The 19,071-nt window shown below is 39.7% G+C and overlaps 1 protein-coding gene across 4 annotated transcripts in view; it reads left to right on the forward strand.

Moving 5' to 3' along the window:
* The window catches only part of tgfbr2l (transforming growth factor beta receptor-like), a 90,560-nt gene that overhangs the window by 69,196 nt on the left and 2,293 nt on the right, over positions 1–19,071 (forward strand). For 3 of the 4 annotated variants that reach the window (XM_020526790.2, XM_020526791.2, XM_048599510.1), the window contains exons 5-6: positions 5,987–6,128; positions 14,928–15,055. In XM_020526790.2, coding sequence (XP_020382379.1) covers positions 5,987–6,128; positions 14,928–15,055 — 270 coding nt within the window. Of the gene's footprint in view, positions 1–5,986; positions 6,129–8,950; positions 9,031–14,927; positions 15,056–19,071 lie in introns of those variants that run through there. The other variant, XM_048599511.1, reaches the window with a different exon arrangement.

Here is a 19,071-nt window from a genome sequence, read left to right on the forward strand (position 1 = left end):
TTTTGGAAATTGTATATATCGAGCTATTGCTGCAATTACCTCCCCTTCTCGCACAGACAAAGCCCGCCCCAACTCCAGCTTGTCTCACAATTCTAAAATATTTGCCCTGCTCATTTTTTGTAAAATTCCCGAAGCGACTTCTTCCACCCCCCAGGAAACTCTTAGTTACTGAAAGAGCCATTACTACATTAGGCACAACCGAATGTAACACCTGAAAAGAGCACAAACACTCACCATTCACTGTCTTTAAGTCCAATAATCCTAAACTCAAACTGAAATTAGAGATTTTGATCCCGACAAGCGTTCCAATGTGTAATCAGACCAAACACCCCCAAAATATATTAAGAAGATAGCCTAGTACCCAAGTTTTTCTTATTTTTAAAGTTGAGTGTAAAGTGTTGTGTTCCAGATGCAATTCGATTGGTCAAACTACCCGGCTTGAAGCAAAACACATTTTATTCTTACACTATAGTTAAAATACAGATAAAGTAAGAATAGAAAAGAATGAGCTTAACTGTAACTCTGTTGAAATACTTAACAAATAAATATATCTGTTAACAATCACTGATTAGCTGTTCCAAGATAGTAACATCCCACAAACACACCCTTGGCAGAGGCAAAGTCAATAAAATAGATTGCCTCACATGCAATGTGTCTCCAGTCCAGGAGGAAAGAATATCAAGAGAAAATTCTGAGAGAGAGAGAGAGAGAGAGAACTCAAGCATTTTGCTGTAGCAGGGAGAGATGTATAGCAGCATTCAAACCCCAACAGGTACTGAAAGTTAAACAAAAATCCAGGTTCTATGAGAGCTTGACCACACTCCTTCAGGCTGCTTCTATTGTTAAAACTTTAAAACAAAACTCCAAGGCCTCACAAGCTGTTTACTTTGTTGGCTTGGAACAGGCTACACAACACTTCTGTCTCAACTTCTCTTCATAAAAAACCAGGACAAAATATAGTGTTATCACAAGGTCAACCACAATTCTACGCAGTACTCCAAATGTGGCCTGACCAATGTCTTGTACAGCCATAACATGACGTCCCAACTCCTGTACTTAATGCTCTGACTGATTAAGGCAAACATGCCAAATGGCTTCTTCGTCACCCTGTTTACCCCTGATGCCACTTTCAAGGAATTATGTACCTGCACCCCGAGGTTTCTCTCCAGGGCCCTACCATTGACTGTGTAATTTCTGCCTTGGTTTGTCTTAAGAAAATGCAACACCTCATATTTATCTAAATTAAACTCCATCTGCCATTCCTCGCCCCACTGACTCAGTTGATCAAGATTCTGTTGTACTCTTAGAAACCTTCTTCAATGTCCGCTATTCCACTAATTTTGGTGTCATCAAAAATGAAGAAAAACAGTTTTTGCAATATTATTTCTGATTATGATGCATAAGTTGATCAACTGTAGAATGAATTCTGTACTTAACTAATTTAATTTTGAATATAAAATTGTTAACTAGATGAATAGAAAGTGGAATGAAGGAAATAAGAGGGTGGGTAAATGCCAGCAGAATTACTTATTCACATGGTGGATAAAGACATACATGGACTGGTCAGGACAAGTGGCCTTTTTCCTGTGTAATTTCTCTGTATTTGTAGCAAGCAGACAGCTCCCAATGTTTTTAAAGCTAGAGTAGGCCACAAAGATTGGGAGGGGACAAACCATGAGGGATAAAAATCCAAGAATGAGAATTTTAAAATTGAGGTGTTAGATGACTGAATACAAATTTAATTTTATTTTTAAAGAACAATATTATTTTGTTATTATCTGTCATTTTTTTCTAATCTTTTTTTTAATTCTTCTCTCTGTCTCACCTTTTAAAATGTCTTGGCATTTCCACTCTTCCCTTCAAAATGGGTAATTTCACACTTCCATTTACCTTCTTGGCCAATCAATTAACTGGTCTATATTACCTTGATGTCACTTTATGTCCTCTCCATGGTTTAGTTTCCCACAAATTTTGTGCTGTCAGGCAAACCCAATAGTCAGGGGGAAATTGAGAAACAAGTTTGTAAGGAGATCTCAGTTATCTGTAAGAATAATAGGGCACTTATGGTAGGGGATTTTAATTTTTCAAACATAGACTGTGACTGCCATTGTGTAAAGGGCTTGGACAGAGAGGAATTTGTTCAGTGTGTTCAAGAAAATTTTCTGATTCAGTATGTGGATGTACCTACAAAAGAAGGTGCAAAACCTGAACTACTCCTGGGAAATAAGGCAGGGCAGGTGACAGAGGTGTCAGTGGGTAAGCATTTTGGGGCCGGTGACCATAATTTCACTAGTATTAAAATAGTGATGGAAAAGGATAGACTGGATCTAAAAGTTAAAGTTCTAAATTAGAGAAAGGCCAATTCTGACAGGCAAGAACTTTCAAAAGTTGATTGGGGGCGGATGGAAAATGGGAAGCCTTCAAAATGAGAAAAAAAAACTCCAGAGACAGAATGGGTGAAGGGCAATTTTGGTCAGAGTACAGAATGCTAGATGACTAGAGAAATTGAGGTTTTAATCAAGAGAAAGGAGGAAGCATACGTCAGGTATAGACAGCAGAAATTGAGCGAATCCTTAGAAGAGTATAAAGTCAGTAGGAGTATACTTAAGAGGGAAATCAGGAGGGCAAAAAGGGGATATAAGATATCTTTTGCAAATAGGGTTAAGGAGAATCCAAAGGGATTCTATAAATACATTCAGGACAAAAGGGTAACTAGGGACAAAATAGAACCCTTAAAGATCAGCAAGGCTGCCAATGTGTGAAACTACAGGGGATGGGGGAGATACTAAATGAGTATTTTGCATCAGTGTTTACTGTGGAGAAGGAGATGGAAGATAGAGAATGTGGGGAAATAAATAGCGACATCTTGAAAAATGTCCATATTACAGAGGAGGAGGTGCTGGACAGCTTAAAAAACATAAAGGCGGATAAATCCCTGGGACCTGATCAGCTGTACTAGAACTCTGTGGGGAGCCAGGGAAGTGATTACTGGGCCTCTTGCTGAAATATTTGTATCATCGATAGCCACAGGTGAGGTACTAGAAGACTGGAGGTTGGCTAACGTGGCACCATTTTTTAAGAAAAGTGACAAGGAAAAGCCAGGGAACTATAGGCTGGTAAGCCTGACATCAGTGGCGGGCAAGTTGTTGGAGGGAATCCTGAGGGATAGGATTTACATGTATTTAAAAAGGCAAGAACTGATTACAGATAGTTAACATGGCTTTGTGCATGGGAAATCACAAATTTAATTGAGTTTTTTGAAGAAGTAACAAAGAGTATTGATGAAGGCAAAGCGGTGGACATGATCAATATGGACATCGGTCAGGCGTTCGACAAGGTTCCTCATGGTAGAGTGGTTAGCAGGTAATATCCCATGAAATACAGGAAGGACTAGCGATTTGGATACAGAACTGGCTCATGTTGCAGCTGTACGAGACATTGGTAAGGCCACTTTTGGAATTTACGTGCAATTCTGGTCTCCCTGCTACAGAAAAGATGTTGTGAAACTTGAAAGGGTTCATAAAATATTTACAAGGATGTTGCCAAGGTTGGAGGGTTTGAGGTATAGGGAGAGGCTGAATAGACTGAGGCTATTTTCCCTGGACTGTCGGAAACTAAGGGATGACCTTATAGAGGTTTATAAAATCATGAAGGGCATAGATAGGGTAAATAGACAAGGTCTTCTCCCTGGGGTGGGCATAAGGGGCAGTGGGTAGTGCATGTATGGAATGAGCTGCCAGAGGAAGTGTGAAGGCTGTTATAAATGACAACATTTAAAAGGCATCTGGATGGGTATATGAATTCGCAGGGTTTAGAGGGATATGGGCCAAATGCTGGCAAATGGGATTAGATTTATTTAGGATATCTGGTCAGCATGGATGAATTGAACTGAAGGATCTGTTTCCGTGCTGTACATCTCTATGACTTTATGATTCCAAATTGGATACATTATATTTGATCAACTCATCCAAATGTTATGATCCCAGCTGATGTGAATACTGGACATCTCAGACCTCAAAGTGAAATCTGACTCGATAGTCCCTAACCCATAGAGGTCAGCTATTGAATACATTCACAAGAATCTGTAAGTGTAGTGACCTATGCTGTCACATAAGTGACTCCATTGTTAATAGCTGAGGTCCATGGTAGTGACCTGGGAAGTGCAGGCTAGGTGGATTAGCCATGGTAAATGCAGGGTTATGGAGATAGGATAGGGGGCTGGATTTGGATTTGGCTGGAATACTCTTGAGGGCCAATACAGACCCGATGGGCTGAACAGCCTTTTTCTGCATTGTAGAGTTTTTATGATTCTCTAATGGGCAGGTTTTCTTATGAGAATAGGTGGAACAGACTGAGACTGTTTTCACTGGAGTTTAGAAGACTAAAGATTGACTTGATTGAAGTGTATTAGATCCTGAATGGTCTTGACAAGGAGGATGTAGATACAATGTTGACTGTTGATGAGTCCAGAAATAGGGGTCATTGTTTTAAAGTTAGAGGTATCCTTTAAGGACAGAGATAGGGAAACTATTTTTTTCTGAGGATTATGCACCTTTGGAATTCTCTGCCTCAGAAGGCAATGGAGGTGGGGTCATTGAAAGTTTTTCAGGTATGGTAGGTAATTTTTTTTGTTAGGTGAGGCAGTCCAAGGTTGTCAGGAGTAGATGCTCCTGAAAATTTATGAATCTACTTCATCAAGTTTTATTTGATAATGCTTCTGCTAAGCAACTAGCATCATATAATTGTGTTAAAGCAACAATGCGAATACACACTAGTTCTTGTTGTTCAATGATTCTATGATTCTACGGCTCTATGATTCCATGATTTCATAATTCTATGTTGTTGTTTACAGATATTCCCTTCCCTTTCCAAAATCTTTTGCACCCACTTCATTATATCTTTTACCTTGATGCATGGCATGTAATATCTATGTGTACATTGTAATTTATGATGTAATGTGCTGAAAGTCATTTTCTGATAGTTCAGAAGCATTTCTGTGTTTAGGTAGCCACTAGTTTAGTCTTCAGTACATGTTACATAATGTGCTACAGCTCAGAATTAGGTCATCCAGCAAAGCATCAGGCAAGCTTTTTTAATTCTAGATCTTATTGAATTCAAACATCACCATCTGTGTTGATGGATTTCAAACCCATGCCTCCAGAGCATTAACTGGGTTCTCTGGAGACACCCAAAAATCCAGAGACCTAGTTAATTTTATGAGGGCATCATTGGCTAGGCCAGCATTTATTGCTCATCCCTAATTGCCCAGAGGGCAGTTAAGCATCAACCACATTGCTGTAGGTCTGGAGTCACACATAGGCTAGATCAGATAAGGATGGAAGTTTCCCAGTTCCCATCTGTGAACCAGATGGGTTTTTCACAAAAATCAACAATGGTTTCATGATCACATCATTAAACTCTAAATTCAAGATTTTCATTTATTGAATTCAAATTCATTACCTGCTGGGATAGGATTTGAATCCAGATCCCCAGAACAGTAACAGTCCAGCATTAATACCAGCAGGCCCTCACTTCCCCTAAATTCCCAGTTGAGTGAATTTACCACTTCAATTTGCCACTTCAATTTAAGTATCCTCTTAATCACTCTAATTTTAAAATAAAACAGGATGCATATAAAGTAAAGTTAAGATTAATCTACACAAACACTTACACATCTGAAAAATTTTAATACTGTTATGCAACTGTAATCTTGCTGAAATTATCATGTGATCAATTAGGAACTACAATAAGGCAATATGATGTGATGTTAAGTGACCTAAGATGAGAGCATATATATATTTGACCAGAAATAAACGTTTATCTTTGAGTGCTATTTCAAAAGCATTTTGTTTCTGAAGACTGCATGTTTGATTTTGGAGGATATAGCACTTTTGTTGCTTATTCTTACTACATTCAATGTTCACAGATGAATAAATATAACTTGCCACTACATAAACAAACAGAAATTTGTTGTCTTGTTGGGCAGGTTGGCACTGCCAGGTATATGGCACCTGAAGTTCTAGAATCTCGTGTTAACCTGGAAGATCTTGAGTCATTTAAACAGATGGATATATATTCAATGGCCTTGGTTCTATGGGAGATGGCTTCTCGATGTGAGGTAATTGGAGGTAAGGTCAACATCAGGCCATTAAATATTTAGTTTTTAAATGATATAGAGAAAATGCTATTGCATTCTAAACTAGTAAAAATGTACAATTCTTAGAAAAAACATTCTGAAATACGGAATATTACCACGAATGTTTATTCTACTGGCTTTTTATTGTAAATTTTCCAGATACAACAATCATACTGCCCCATGTATTTCTCATCATTTCATGCGAAAAGGATCCCAATATTGTTACAGCAATATCTTTTCCCATTCTATCCCATTGTTATCCTTTCTGTATCAAGCCTGAACTTGCGATTGCCTCAATTGTGACTTTTTATTTGGTTAACATCTACAAATCAACTCTATTATAAATTACACAAAAGCAGCATAAATCCTGTCATAATGGAGACCAAACAAGATATAGTTAAGTTGCTTCATAATTAATGCAACAAGAAAGTAAGAGCCAGACAGCTAGTTTTGTCTTCTTAGATGTTCCCACGCAACTGTAGGCAGCTGCTTTTCCAATGCAGACGTACTCCCAGGAGAAGTTAGTTCTGTTTCTAATCGCCCCAAAATGTTAAAATAAACCAAAGTCAAATATGCCACTTTATTTCCCTTTCCTTGATTCGAAACAGGACTTTATTGAGTACCTACTGAGAACAAAGTGTTGTGACTAAACCTCTCCAAATCACAAGGACTGAAATTGGTCTTAGACATAGCATAACATGGGTGATAACCAATCAGCATTTGGTCCTACGCCTTGATTTCTTTTTCCAACTTTGACTTCCTTGCTTACCCAGTCAATTTTCGTTATAGTATGGGGTGATGGTAAATATCCAGGAGGTGGGTTGATAATTTGGAACCTTCTTAAGCACTTGGCAAGGCAGAGGCCCGTATGTAAGGGATTAGCGTTTCTTTCTTTCCATTCTCCCCTACGTTCTTTTTTTACCATTTTTCATCTTTTTTATTTCTTTTCACCATCTTAGCCAGTATGCTTTATTCAAATTTAAGATTTTCCATTGCCTCATCAAGATAATATTTTATACCATATAATGGGTGTCCTATTGTAGACCATTTAAATCATTAACATCCTGAGATCAAAGTTTTTTTTTATTTTCCAAAAATCAATGCCTGTTACCACAAATTTCCACCTCGTATAAGTAAAAATTCTACCCCATTGTTTCCAAACTCTTCTGATAAACACTGCAATGCTCATTCCAGGAAAAAGAGAAAGTTGGACCCTGAACAACAAGCAATTTTGATTGATTAGATTTCTGATTAAATATTCCTATCCTACTGCTGACAAATTTAAGACAGTTTTCAACCTATATTCATCATTTTTTTCCTTTAGTAGGAATTGCTGATATAATTAATTTTAAGTATTGTTAACATAGAATATTATTCTGTATATGCCAATCTTGCAACATGTGACTATTTCTTTTATTCCATGTCCAGAAATGCTATCACACATAACTGAACGGTTTTTCCCATCACCAAAACACTGTGACTTTTTATTAACTGCTAGTTAGTGCCTTCTTCTTATACACAGAAGTGTATATACACAGCTGAGTGACCTTCCCACCACCAAAATCACCGTGACATTTTTTTTTGCTTTTTTTTCTCAACTACTATCCACTAGTAGTAAAAATACCTGTGTAGCCAATTCAGTATTTATAAGGAAAATCCATTACGGACAATGCAAAGCATCAAAAGTGACGGGGGAGGGATGTAGGGAGAGGGAAGGGACAAAATCAACATGCAGTTGAACAGGGAAATAAGGCACTATATCCCCTGTGGTGGCCACCATTCTCAAAAGGCATCAAGAGTGTTGACGGACACCACATGCTCTTTCTCCGGTGACGTCCAAGCACTAACTAGTCCCTTTCTTTATATCTACCCAGAAGTGTTACCACACACAACTGAGCAACCTTTCCAGCACCAAAACCATGACCTTTTTTTTAGATTTATTTGTTTGTCACATGTACTAAGTATAGGAATACATAAGTACAGTGAAAAGTGCAGAATAAAAGATTTAACAGAGCCAAAGAAAAGGAAAAGTCCAGATCTTGGAGTCCCAAGTTCCATCTCCACAATGGTGCAGGTACTGCTGCAATCAATAGGCTACCACCAGTGCTGCTCTTACTGCCTTTTTTGAAACTAGTCCTTTTTTTAATTCAACATATTTTTTATCCCCCTCATCAACTTGCTGATACATTCCTCTGAAGCAGGTTGGATTTGAACCCAGACCTTCTACTCTAGAGGTGCAGACGCTACTACTGCACCAAAGAGGGTGTCTTTTACAGCACCTGGTAACCCCAGACAGTCTCCTATCCTAGTACTAATTAGGGCTGAGTCTGCTTAGCTTCCAAAATCAGGCATTTTCAGACTAGTATGGCCATATTGCTCTGCCAATGTATTGGATCCAGCTGGATCCCACTGACATGTCAAGTTATTTACACGTAAACTACAAATGAATACATAGTATTGTAGCTCTTTAGTGACATCTCTAGGCAATATAATGCTAGAACAGCCAGTAATGAAAAGCTGTACTTCTGGTGCAAAATGCAATACAAATAATATGCACAATCATTACCACTATGATTTCTCATTGTAATAAACTATATTTCACTTTTTTCATACTTAAATATAAATTTAGCTTGAGCTTTTGAAAATTATAATGTGCAATTTAGTGTTTTGATTCTGATGTCTAATTTACATTGATGGGAATAGCCTACATTAAGAAACCCATTTAAAATTCTACACCATTTACAATTACCATGCTCAAGGATCATCATTAGATCTTTTTTACTTACAAAACACTTTATTTTGTATATTGCCTAGATATTCATGAATAGAAACATACTAAAAAACGAGGATACATAAAGTGTAAGTGCAGAAAAAGGCTATTAGTCCATTGTGAGACAACAAGGCGTAAAGCTGGATGAACACAGCAGGCCAAGCAGCATCATAGGAGCAGGAAGGCTGACGTTTCGGGCCTGGACCCTTCTTCAGAAATGAAGACCCTTCTTCTTCCATTGTGTCTGGTCTACCATTTAATGAGATCGTGACTGATCTAATAACTTTCCTATCTTATTCCCATAACATTACTGATTTAAAAACGTCATCTCAACCTTGAATATACTTAATGACCCAGCCTCAATGGCCCTCTAGTGTAAAGAATTTCACAGATTCACCATCTTCAGAGAGGAAATTGCTCCTCTTCTCTGTTTTAAACGTGTGACCTCATATCCTGAGATTAAGCCTTCTGGTCCTAGATTCTCCCATATGGGGAAACAATCTTTCCACATCAACCCTCTGAAGTCCCCTAAAAATCTTGTAAATCAGGTCACCTTTCATTTCTTCTATATTCCAACAAGCACAGACCCAATCCACTCAAGAACAAAAACAAAGTTGCTGGAAAAGCTCAGCAGGCCTGGCAGCATCTGTGAAGGAAAAAACAGTTATCGTTTCGGGTCCGGTGACCCTTCCTCAACTTTTCCTCATAAGGCAATCCTTCCATAACTCGCATCAGCCAAGTGAATTTTCTTTGGACAGCCTCCAATGTGACCATATCTTTCCTTACATTAGGGCCCAACACTGTTCACAGTATTTCAGCTACGGTCTGACTGATGCTTTTTATAATTTTAGTAAACATCCCTACTTTTATACTCCATTCCCTTTGAAATAAAGGCCAATATTCCATTTGCCTTCCGTATTACTATTTCCTGATGAACTTGGATTCTAGCTTTTTGAGATTCATGGATGAGGACTCCCAAATCACTTTGCTCCATACCTTTCTCCAGTCTTTCTCCATTTATATAATACTCAGTGCCTGTATTCTTTCTGCTAAAGTGCACAACCTCACATTTCCCCACATTATTCTCCATCTACCAAATTTTGTCAACTCACATAAGCTGTCTATGTCCCTCTGCAGACTGATTGTGTCATCCTTCTTGATTGCCTTCTCGCCTTTTTTGTGTCATCTGCAAACTTGGCTGTAGCACATTCATTTTCCTCATTTAAGGCATGACCAAACAGTAAATAATTGTGGCCCAGCACTGATGCCTGTGACACCACCAGTTATAAGTTTCTATCCAGGAAATATCTGGAAGGGCTTATCCTTGTCTTCTATTAGATGGCCAATCCTTTATCCATGCTAACATATTACTCCCAACATCGTGGACTCTTACCTATTAAGTAGCCTAATGTGCAGTACCTTATCAAATGACATCACATTTTACCATATGTTTTAGAAAATACTGTATCCATCAAAATCCCACCAATAGTACATTTATTACTAGATGAACAATAAACAATTTGAGAGTAATCATTAGGAAAGGGGATGGATTTACAGATGCTTGGGCATCTGCCAAAGTGGCTATCATTTATGATAAATAATCATAACTGGTGGATTTTGAAGGCTGTGGTATCATTGTCTTACTTAATAGGTTCTCAATAAAGTTATGGCAAAAGATAATTTCAAAATGTTACAAACATTGACAACACATCCGGCCAGATTTGGAAGAGCAATCAATGCCATTTTAGAATGCGAGCCAAAATCCTTCGTCTGCAATCTTATTAATGTTCAGAATCAACAATGAACTCATTTTCCACTAGACAGTTTTATTTCTAGCAGATTCAATAACAGCAGTCTTGATCTCTTCCTTATTTTCCACATTTCTAAAAGAGCTGACATCTACTGATCTTTTAAATTTCCAGATGACCATCCTACCAAGCTAACGTTTTTACAAATAGCAAGCAATTTATGTTTAAAATTAATCAACAATGCAGAAAACAAATAAAAAAGCCTTGTATTTCAAAATGATTATATTGCAATTTAATTTGTACAAACTTGTTGAGCATTTAAATTGTGAAGTATTCCCTTAACTCTCTCACACTCGGCCCTCAAAATGAAGGCTCTGTTGCACAATGCACCACATGGTAAAATAAAAAGCCCCGTCAACCCTGCCAAGTCATCCTTACTAACACCTGGAGGTTAACACCAAATCAGGAGAGCTGTCTCACAGACTAGTCAAGCAACAGCCTGACAGAATCATACCTGACAGACAAAGTCCCAGACACAACCATCCCTGGATATGTGCTGTTCCACCAGCAGGACAGACACAGCAAAGATGGCAGCATAGTGATTGGCCCTGGGCTTCCTCAAAGTTGTCTGTGGACCCCATGAAGTCTTATGGCTTCAGGTTAAACACAGGCAAGGAAATCTCCTGCTAATTACCATGTCGTCCTTCCTGGACAGTATCTTGAGGCATATGAATTGCTAAAGGGGATTATTAAGGTGGATGTTGAACAGATGTTCCTTCTTGTGGGACAGTCTAGAACGAGAGGCCATAGGCATACAGTAAGAGGTGGTGGGTTCAAATCTGAGATGAGGAGAAACGACTTCTCTCAGAGGATTGCGAATCTGTGGAACTCACTGCCCCAGAGTGCAGTGGAGGCAGAATCAATCAACAGATTCAAGAAAGAAATAGATACGTTTCTGATGAAAAGTCGGGTAAAGGGCTTCGGAGAGCAGGCAGACAAGTAGAGTTGAGACCAAGATAAGCCATGATCATGTTAAATGCTCAGTGAGCTGGAATAGCTGAATTGCCTCTTCCCACTCTTAATTCTTATGTTCTTCAACTGATGAACCAGTATTCCTCCATGATGAACAACACTTGGAGGTAGCAACAAGAGTGCTAGGCTGCAAAATGTACTCTGGCTGGGGGTTTCCAACTTCCACCTCCAAGAGTGGCTCAGCAGCAGCACTACTGCTTGAGCTGGTTGTATCCTAAAGGACATAGCTGCTAGACTGAATCTGCAGCAGTGAGGGAACCAACAAAGGGGAGAAACATACATGACCTCTTCCTTTCCAATTTGCTAGCTACAGATGCACCTGTCCATGACAGTATCGGTAAGAATGACCACTGCACACTCCTTGTGGAGCCAAAGTCTCCCCTTCACATTAAGAATAACCCCTATTGTGTTATGTGGCACTATTACCGTGCTAAACTGGACAGACTTCGTACGGACCTAGAAACTCAAGACTGTGCATCCACAAGGCATTGTGGGCCATCAACAGCAGCAGAATTATTCTCCAGCACAATCTTCAACCTTGTGTCCTGGCATGTCTCTCACTCAACCATTACCATCAAGTCAATGGATCAACCCTGTTTTAATGGAGAGTGTAGAAGGGCATGCTGGGAGCAGCACCAGGCATACCTAAGAATGAAGTGTATACCTGGTGAAGCTACCAAACAGGATTACTTGCATGCCAAAGAGCATAAAGAAACAAAACTAGGTGATCCCACAGCCAACAGATCACATTTATGCTCTGCAGTCCTGCCATATCCAGTCGTGAATGGTGGTGGACAATTAAACAACACACTGGAAGAGGAGGCTCCACAAATATCCCCATTGTCAATGATCGAAGAGCCCAGCACATCAGTGCAAAAGATAAGGCTGAAGCATTTGAGGCAATATTCAGCCAGAAGTGCTGTGATGGATGATCCATCTCAGCCTTCTTCAGTGGTTCCCAGCATCTTCAGCCAATTCAATCCATTCCACATGATATCTAGAAACGGCTGGAGACACTGGATACTGCAAAGTCTATGGGCCCTGACAACATTCCAGCAATAGTACTGAAAGCTTGTGTTCCAGAACTTGTCACTTCTCTAGCCAAGCTCTTCCAGTACATTTACAACATTGGCATCTACCCTACAATTGCCCAGGTATATCCTATACATAAAAAGCAGGACAAATCCAACCCGGCTAATTATCGCCCCATCAGTCTACTCTTGATCGTCAGTAAAGTGATAGAAGGTGTCATCAACAGTGCTATCAAGCAGCACCCACTCAGACATAACCCGCTCAGTGACGCCCAGTTTGGGTTCTGCCAAGGCCACTCAGCTCCTGACCTTATTACAGCCTTGGTTCAAACATGGTTGAAAGAGTTGAATACCAGAGGTGAAGTGAGAGTGACAGCCATTGATATCAAGGCTGTATTCAACTGAGTGTGGCATCAAGGAGCTCTAGTAAAACTGGAATCAATGGGTATTGAGGGGAAACTGTCTGCTGGTGGGAGTCATATCTGGCATAGAAAAATGATTACAGTTGTTGGAATCTCGGTTCCATGACATCTCTGCAGGAGTTACTCGGGGTACTCTGGGCCCAACCATCTTCAGCTGCATCACCAATGACCTTCATAAGATCAGAAGTGAGGATGTTTGTCAATGATTGCACAATGTTCAGCACCATTCATGACTCTTCAGATACTGAACCAGTCTATGTTGAAATGCAACAAGATCTGGACAATGTCCAGGCTTGACCTGACAAGTAGCAGGTAACATTTATGCCACACAAATGCCAGGCTATGACCATCACCAACAAGAGACAATCTAACCACTGCCCCTTGACATTCAATGGCATTACCATCACTGAATACTCCACTATCAATTTACTGGGGGCTTATCTTTGACCAGAAACATAACTGGATTTATCACATAAACACAGTGGCTACAACAGCAGGTCAGAGGCTAGGAATATTGTGGTAACTCACCTCCTGACACCCCAAAGCCTGTCAACCATCTACAAGGCACAAGCCAGGAGTGTTGTGGAATACTCCCCACTTGCCTAGATAATTGTAGCTTCAACAACACCCAAAAAGCTTGACACTATTCAAGGCAAAGCAGCCCATATGATAGGCACTGCATCCCCATAAGCATCCACTCCTTCCACCACCACGTTCAGTAGCAGCAGTGTGTACTATCTACAAGATGCACTGCAGAAGTTCACCAAAGATCCTCAGACAGCACCTTCCAAACCCACAACCACTTCCATCTCAATGGACAAGGACAACACCACCACCCTCAAATTCCACTCTAAGCCACTCACCATCCTGACTTGGAAATATATCGTTGCGTCTTCACTGTCACGGGGTTCAAATTGTGGAACTCCCTCCCTAAGAGCTTTGTGGGTTATTCTCCACAAAATCAATGCTTTTGCTAAAACATAGCAACAGCACAAGGACTACAGAAGTTCAAGAAGGAAGCTCACCACCATCTTCTCAGGGCAACTAGGGATGGGCTATAAATGTTGGCCAGCCAGCAATGTCCATGCTCCACGGACGAATAAAAAAAAACTCTCCAGCCGAGACAACATCCTGGTAAATCTCTGTACCCTCTCTAGTGCAATCAAATCACTTCTATAATGTGGGGGTTAAGGAAGGTAGTCAGAAGGGAAATTGAGCAAGGGGATAAAGAATTTGCTGAGGAGAGTGAAAATGTCGTCATTTTTTATTTTTAGAAAATGAATTGGAAGGGTCATTGGCTATCGCCATTTTCAAGAATAAACTAGGAATGCAGTCATAGGTTCTAAAGCAAGTAAACTCTCCTGTCATCCACTCTGTTGCCCCATTGATGGAAGTGAAGATTACCATCATAATGTCCACCAAGTAGTTAAACTTACCCAGCTGTTTAAGCTTAATATTTCAACTACTGATGACTGATATAGCACTCCTAATGATAACATAATGTCTTGCAGTGTTTTACAATAAACATAATTTGCTAAAACATAGCAACATCCAACATGTCTGAATATTGAAATGTTAGGATTAAAATTATATATAATTTCCTCCCTAAGGGCATTGTGGGTCTATATACAGCACATGGACTGCAAGCAGTTCAAGAAAGCAGCTCACCACCACCTTCTCAAGGGCAAATAGGGACAGGCAATAAATGCTGGCCCAGCATGACACTCAAGTCCCACTGGTGAATTAAAAAATGCATTCATAAATAATATGTCTTTAATTTTCTTACAGAGGTGAAAAGTTATGAATCGCCTTTTGGATCAAAGGTTCGTGATCATGCATGTGTTGAAAGCATGAGGGACATTGTATTAAGGGACAGAGGTCGTCCTGAAATTCCCAGCAACTGGCTGGTACACAAAGTAAGTTAAGTATGTGACGACTGCAGAACAAATATGACTGACAGCACAATTTTTCTTTGTATCAAAGAAAGGACAATATTAAATGTACCTTCTAGAGTCAATGTGCTTCTTGTTACATAGACAATTTTAGTATTAAACTAACTCGTTAGGTATCCTTCTCATTCAGAAAATATGATAATTACAGATCACCACAACAAATTTGTTAACATCATTCTCCCCAAAATCAATGCTTTTCATGTATTACTGCTAAGTTTTTAAAGTCAAGGATCTGCTAAATAGTGAAATCCCTACTGATGGCCATTTATTAAAGAGGTCATTACCTAATAATACTCAGTTTAAGAGCACTTTCTGGTGGTGAAAAACTAAAGACCACTCTTTGGATCACAATCCACCAGAAATAACTGGGTAAATTTATCTAACACATTTAAGAGGTTCGTATTTGAGGAACCAGACCCTAGACAATTGAAATATGGGCCCTGATTCTCAATCACAAGTCAGGTGCACAGAGCAGGTAGAAATCCTGAGTCCACAAACCTGACCTTCCAGACATTCCCATTTTTGGCCTGAGGTGGGCAGTGTAGGCTGACTTGGAGTTGGGCTGGATAACCTGGAAGACTAAGGCCATGTCAATTCCCAAGATGGGATGGGTGGAAAGCCTGTCTCAGGGCTATAATACTGTGATGAAAGTATAAAAAATTAAAATGGAAACATAAAACATGCTGCCTACTCACTCCCCCTCACCCTAACAACGTATTGTCTAAGCTACCCAATGCCCATCTGCCCATCCTCCATGATTCCTCACATCCCCTGCAGGACACTCTGCCTCCAAACATCCCCAAGGCCTTTCACAGACCCAATACCAAATCATTACCCCTCCCTGCCACCCTTTGCCCCTTCTTCTCCATGACAACTCACTAAGAATCCACCATGTGCAAGACTGAAGAGGCATGCTGACTGTGTCTATTGATGCTTCCATTACTGAGGAATGAAAAACCAATACATTAACATTCTATTAACTAATCTCTCATGAAAACAAAAATTTCACTTCAGTACCTAATTACTTCATCCCATATGTAAAGAAACATTTCTGTTCAATAAACAGTTGGAGCTATTCATCAAAATGCTCCCTTAAGAGGCACCCCAAAGTGAAAATGATATAGAAATCAAGCATGCAGCACAACGTAATAAGAACATAAGAAGTAGGAGCAGGAGTAGGCCATCTGGCCCCTCGACCCTGCCCCGCCATTTAATAAGATCATGGCTGATCTTTTTGAGACTCAGCTCCACTTACCCGCCCACTCACCATAACCCTCAATTCCTTTACTGTTCAAAAATTTATCTAGCCTTGCCTTAAAAACATTCAGCGAGGTAGCTTCAACCACTTCACTGGGCAGGGAATTCCACAGATTCACAACCCTTTGGGTGAAGAAGTTCCTCCCGACAAACCCTGTAATGATCACGTGAACAGACAGTTTGAATTACCTAGTACATTTTAAAAACTTTTTTGAAAAAATTGAAAAGGAAGCTTTAGTAATTCCAATCAGTTTTTGCACTTTTTAACTCAAGCATGCCTTTTGCAACAATTCGAAGTGTGCCTTACCTTGACCAAAGATGTCCCAAAATCAGATTTAAAGGAACACCTTACCTCCATAAGAGGACAAATATAAACCATTTTCCCAGCCCTTATCCCTGCTTATTCTTGCTCCTCCACTCCCAGGCCAACCTATGTGCCCTTCACCCTCTCCCATAACTCCACATATCCCCTATGCCAGCCAATGCCCATGCCCATCCTATACTCCTCATATCACTATGCTATCTTAATACTTAGTCCCACTCACCACATTTCCGTCCCCCTTACCTGCCATGCCAACTCATTGAGCATCCATGAGAACCCATGTAAATAGGAGAAAAAAAAGTGCTATTGTTTAAAGTTCTATATGGCAGGCACCACTATTTAAAAAAAAATTCATAAAAACACATTTTGTTATTTTTTGACAGTGCTTGGCATAGTTTCCATAGTTAAATCCCAAAGGGCACCTGAAACCACCCTCTCACCCCCAAGGATAGCTGTCACCCAACCCCCTTCAGCAGAACCTTGATCTTCACATCCAAGGTATCCTGGGACTGTATCCGCTAGGGTATCTCAACTTTCCAAAGGGATGCCCTGGTTATTCAAAAGAAATGCAATAAGAACAGACTTGCTCTTACGTGTTCCAATCCCTGTACTCTGGGTTCCAGATAGCACTAATACCAATTCCAATGGGGGCAACTGGTAATATAACTGGCTAACTGCCTCTGGAATCTGTACATGCATGAACTATAGTCTACTTACCCCCATGAAAATGAGAAATGCTATTTTGAGGGTAGGTCTTGGAATTCCTGTCATCTTTGCCATGGCTGAGACTATCTTTTGTGGAAAAGGTCCAGGTCACAGATTAGACTGAGATGGAAACATTCAAGGGACAATAACCCTGGTAGTCAGATGCATCACCTACACCTGAGCCAGAGGTACTCCAGACTTGAGCACTTGAGCTGAAAAATTCGACCTTGCAAGGTCTTGTTTTTCAGACACTGAACTACTTCAGTAAGATTCCAACATGGTGGACAGAAAGTGCACATTGAAAGTGCCTGCCATATTTGTGGAGTTAATAAAACTGGCATCCAGGATGACACACGTGCTTGATGCAGGTTGCTTGCACATGCAAGTAAGGAACCTAATGTTTCTTTCAAGCCTTTGCTACAATCAACCACTGGATGCATTCAGGTAAACCAGATCTGCAAGCTGCCCAACAGACCAACCTAAAAGTTATTACATATAGATCCTGACAAACAGGGTAAGTTTTTTTTCAAAATGTGTACATAAATGTGGAATCAGGTGAGCAGGGGAGATCTTCCTGATCCAGCATTAAAGTCTTGACGCCTTATTTTTTTCATCCCTTTTCCTTCCTTCTTTTTGTTGCTATCATTTCACAACTAGCTGCACTGACATGCTTTCAGAGTTTTTCTCTCGGTTTCCTAAGTTTTGTTCTGCTCTTCATTTCCTGCACATATCAACTGTGAACTTAAATGGTTTCCAGAATCATAAAAAGAAGGCTATGAAGGCTATTTACACTATTGTGCTTGCGCTTGTTCTTTGGAATGCTGTCCAATTAATCCCACTCTGCTATTCTTTCTCCATAGTACTTTAATTATTATTTTGTCTTCAAATATTTATTTCTTCCTTTTATTAATTGAATCTCCTTCCACCAACTTGTCAGGCAATGAATTACAGATCACAATTCACTGTGGAAAAGAATGCTTCCTTGTACCACCTCTTGTTCCAATCATTTTCAAATCAAAGTCCTCTGCATTTGTGTCAGTAGCACTCTACAATTTTGTTGCTTTCTTTTTATATCAACCATATGCATTTTTTTGTGTTGATTTATATCTAAACAGGAAAAAAAGGAAAGGAACATTCTAGTCATGGAAACCATACTGATTGAATTTAGTCTGCACCAAAAATACATAAATTATTTTTGCTCCCTGAGTAGTATTCTTATAGCAACTGAACCCATATGTAATGGATGAGAGTTCATCTTTAATTTATTACTGTATGTAACTGTGCACTATGAATAATAGAAAACCAAATAGTTTGCCCATTTCAAAATCCTTGCAACCTTGGCTCCAAAATAATCATCCGACCATCTTTCCATGTCATCATTAAAATAGTGTGTTTCCATTGCCTGACTGCCCATGTATTAACTCATCTATGCTGAAATTGCCAGCTATGCCTTTAGGACCTCTGGACTTCACTATTCTAAGGCTGGTCTCCCATATTCTATCATTGTTGTCTCAATGTCACCCAAACCTCTGATACAATATCTTAACTTCACTTGGTTCTTGCAATCTAATTCACTCCTCACCTCTGTGTTGACTACAGCTACACTAGTTCTTAGTTAAGCAATGGCTTAAAGTGAAGATTCCCATCCCTTAATTTCCTTCTGTGGCTTCACTCATCACAGACTATGTAATGTCCG

This window comes from Rhincodon typus, chromosome 7, assembly GCF_021869965.1.
Source record: "Rhincodon typus isolate 14 chromosome 7, sRhiTyp1.1, whole genome shotgun sequence".
In the NCBI taxonomy this organism is placed as follows: Eukaryota; Metazoa; Chordata; class Chondrichthyes; order Orectolobiformes; family Rhincodontidae; genus Rhincodon; species Rhincodon typus.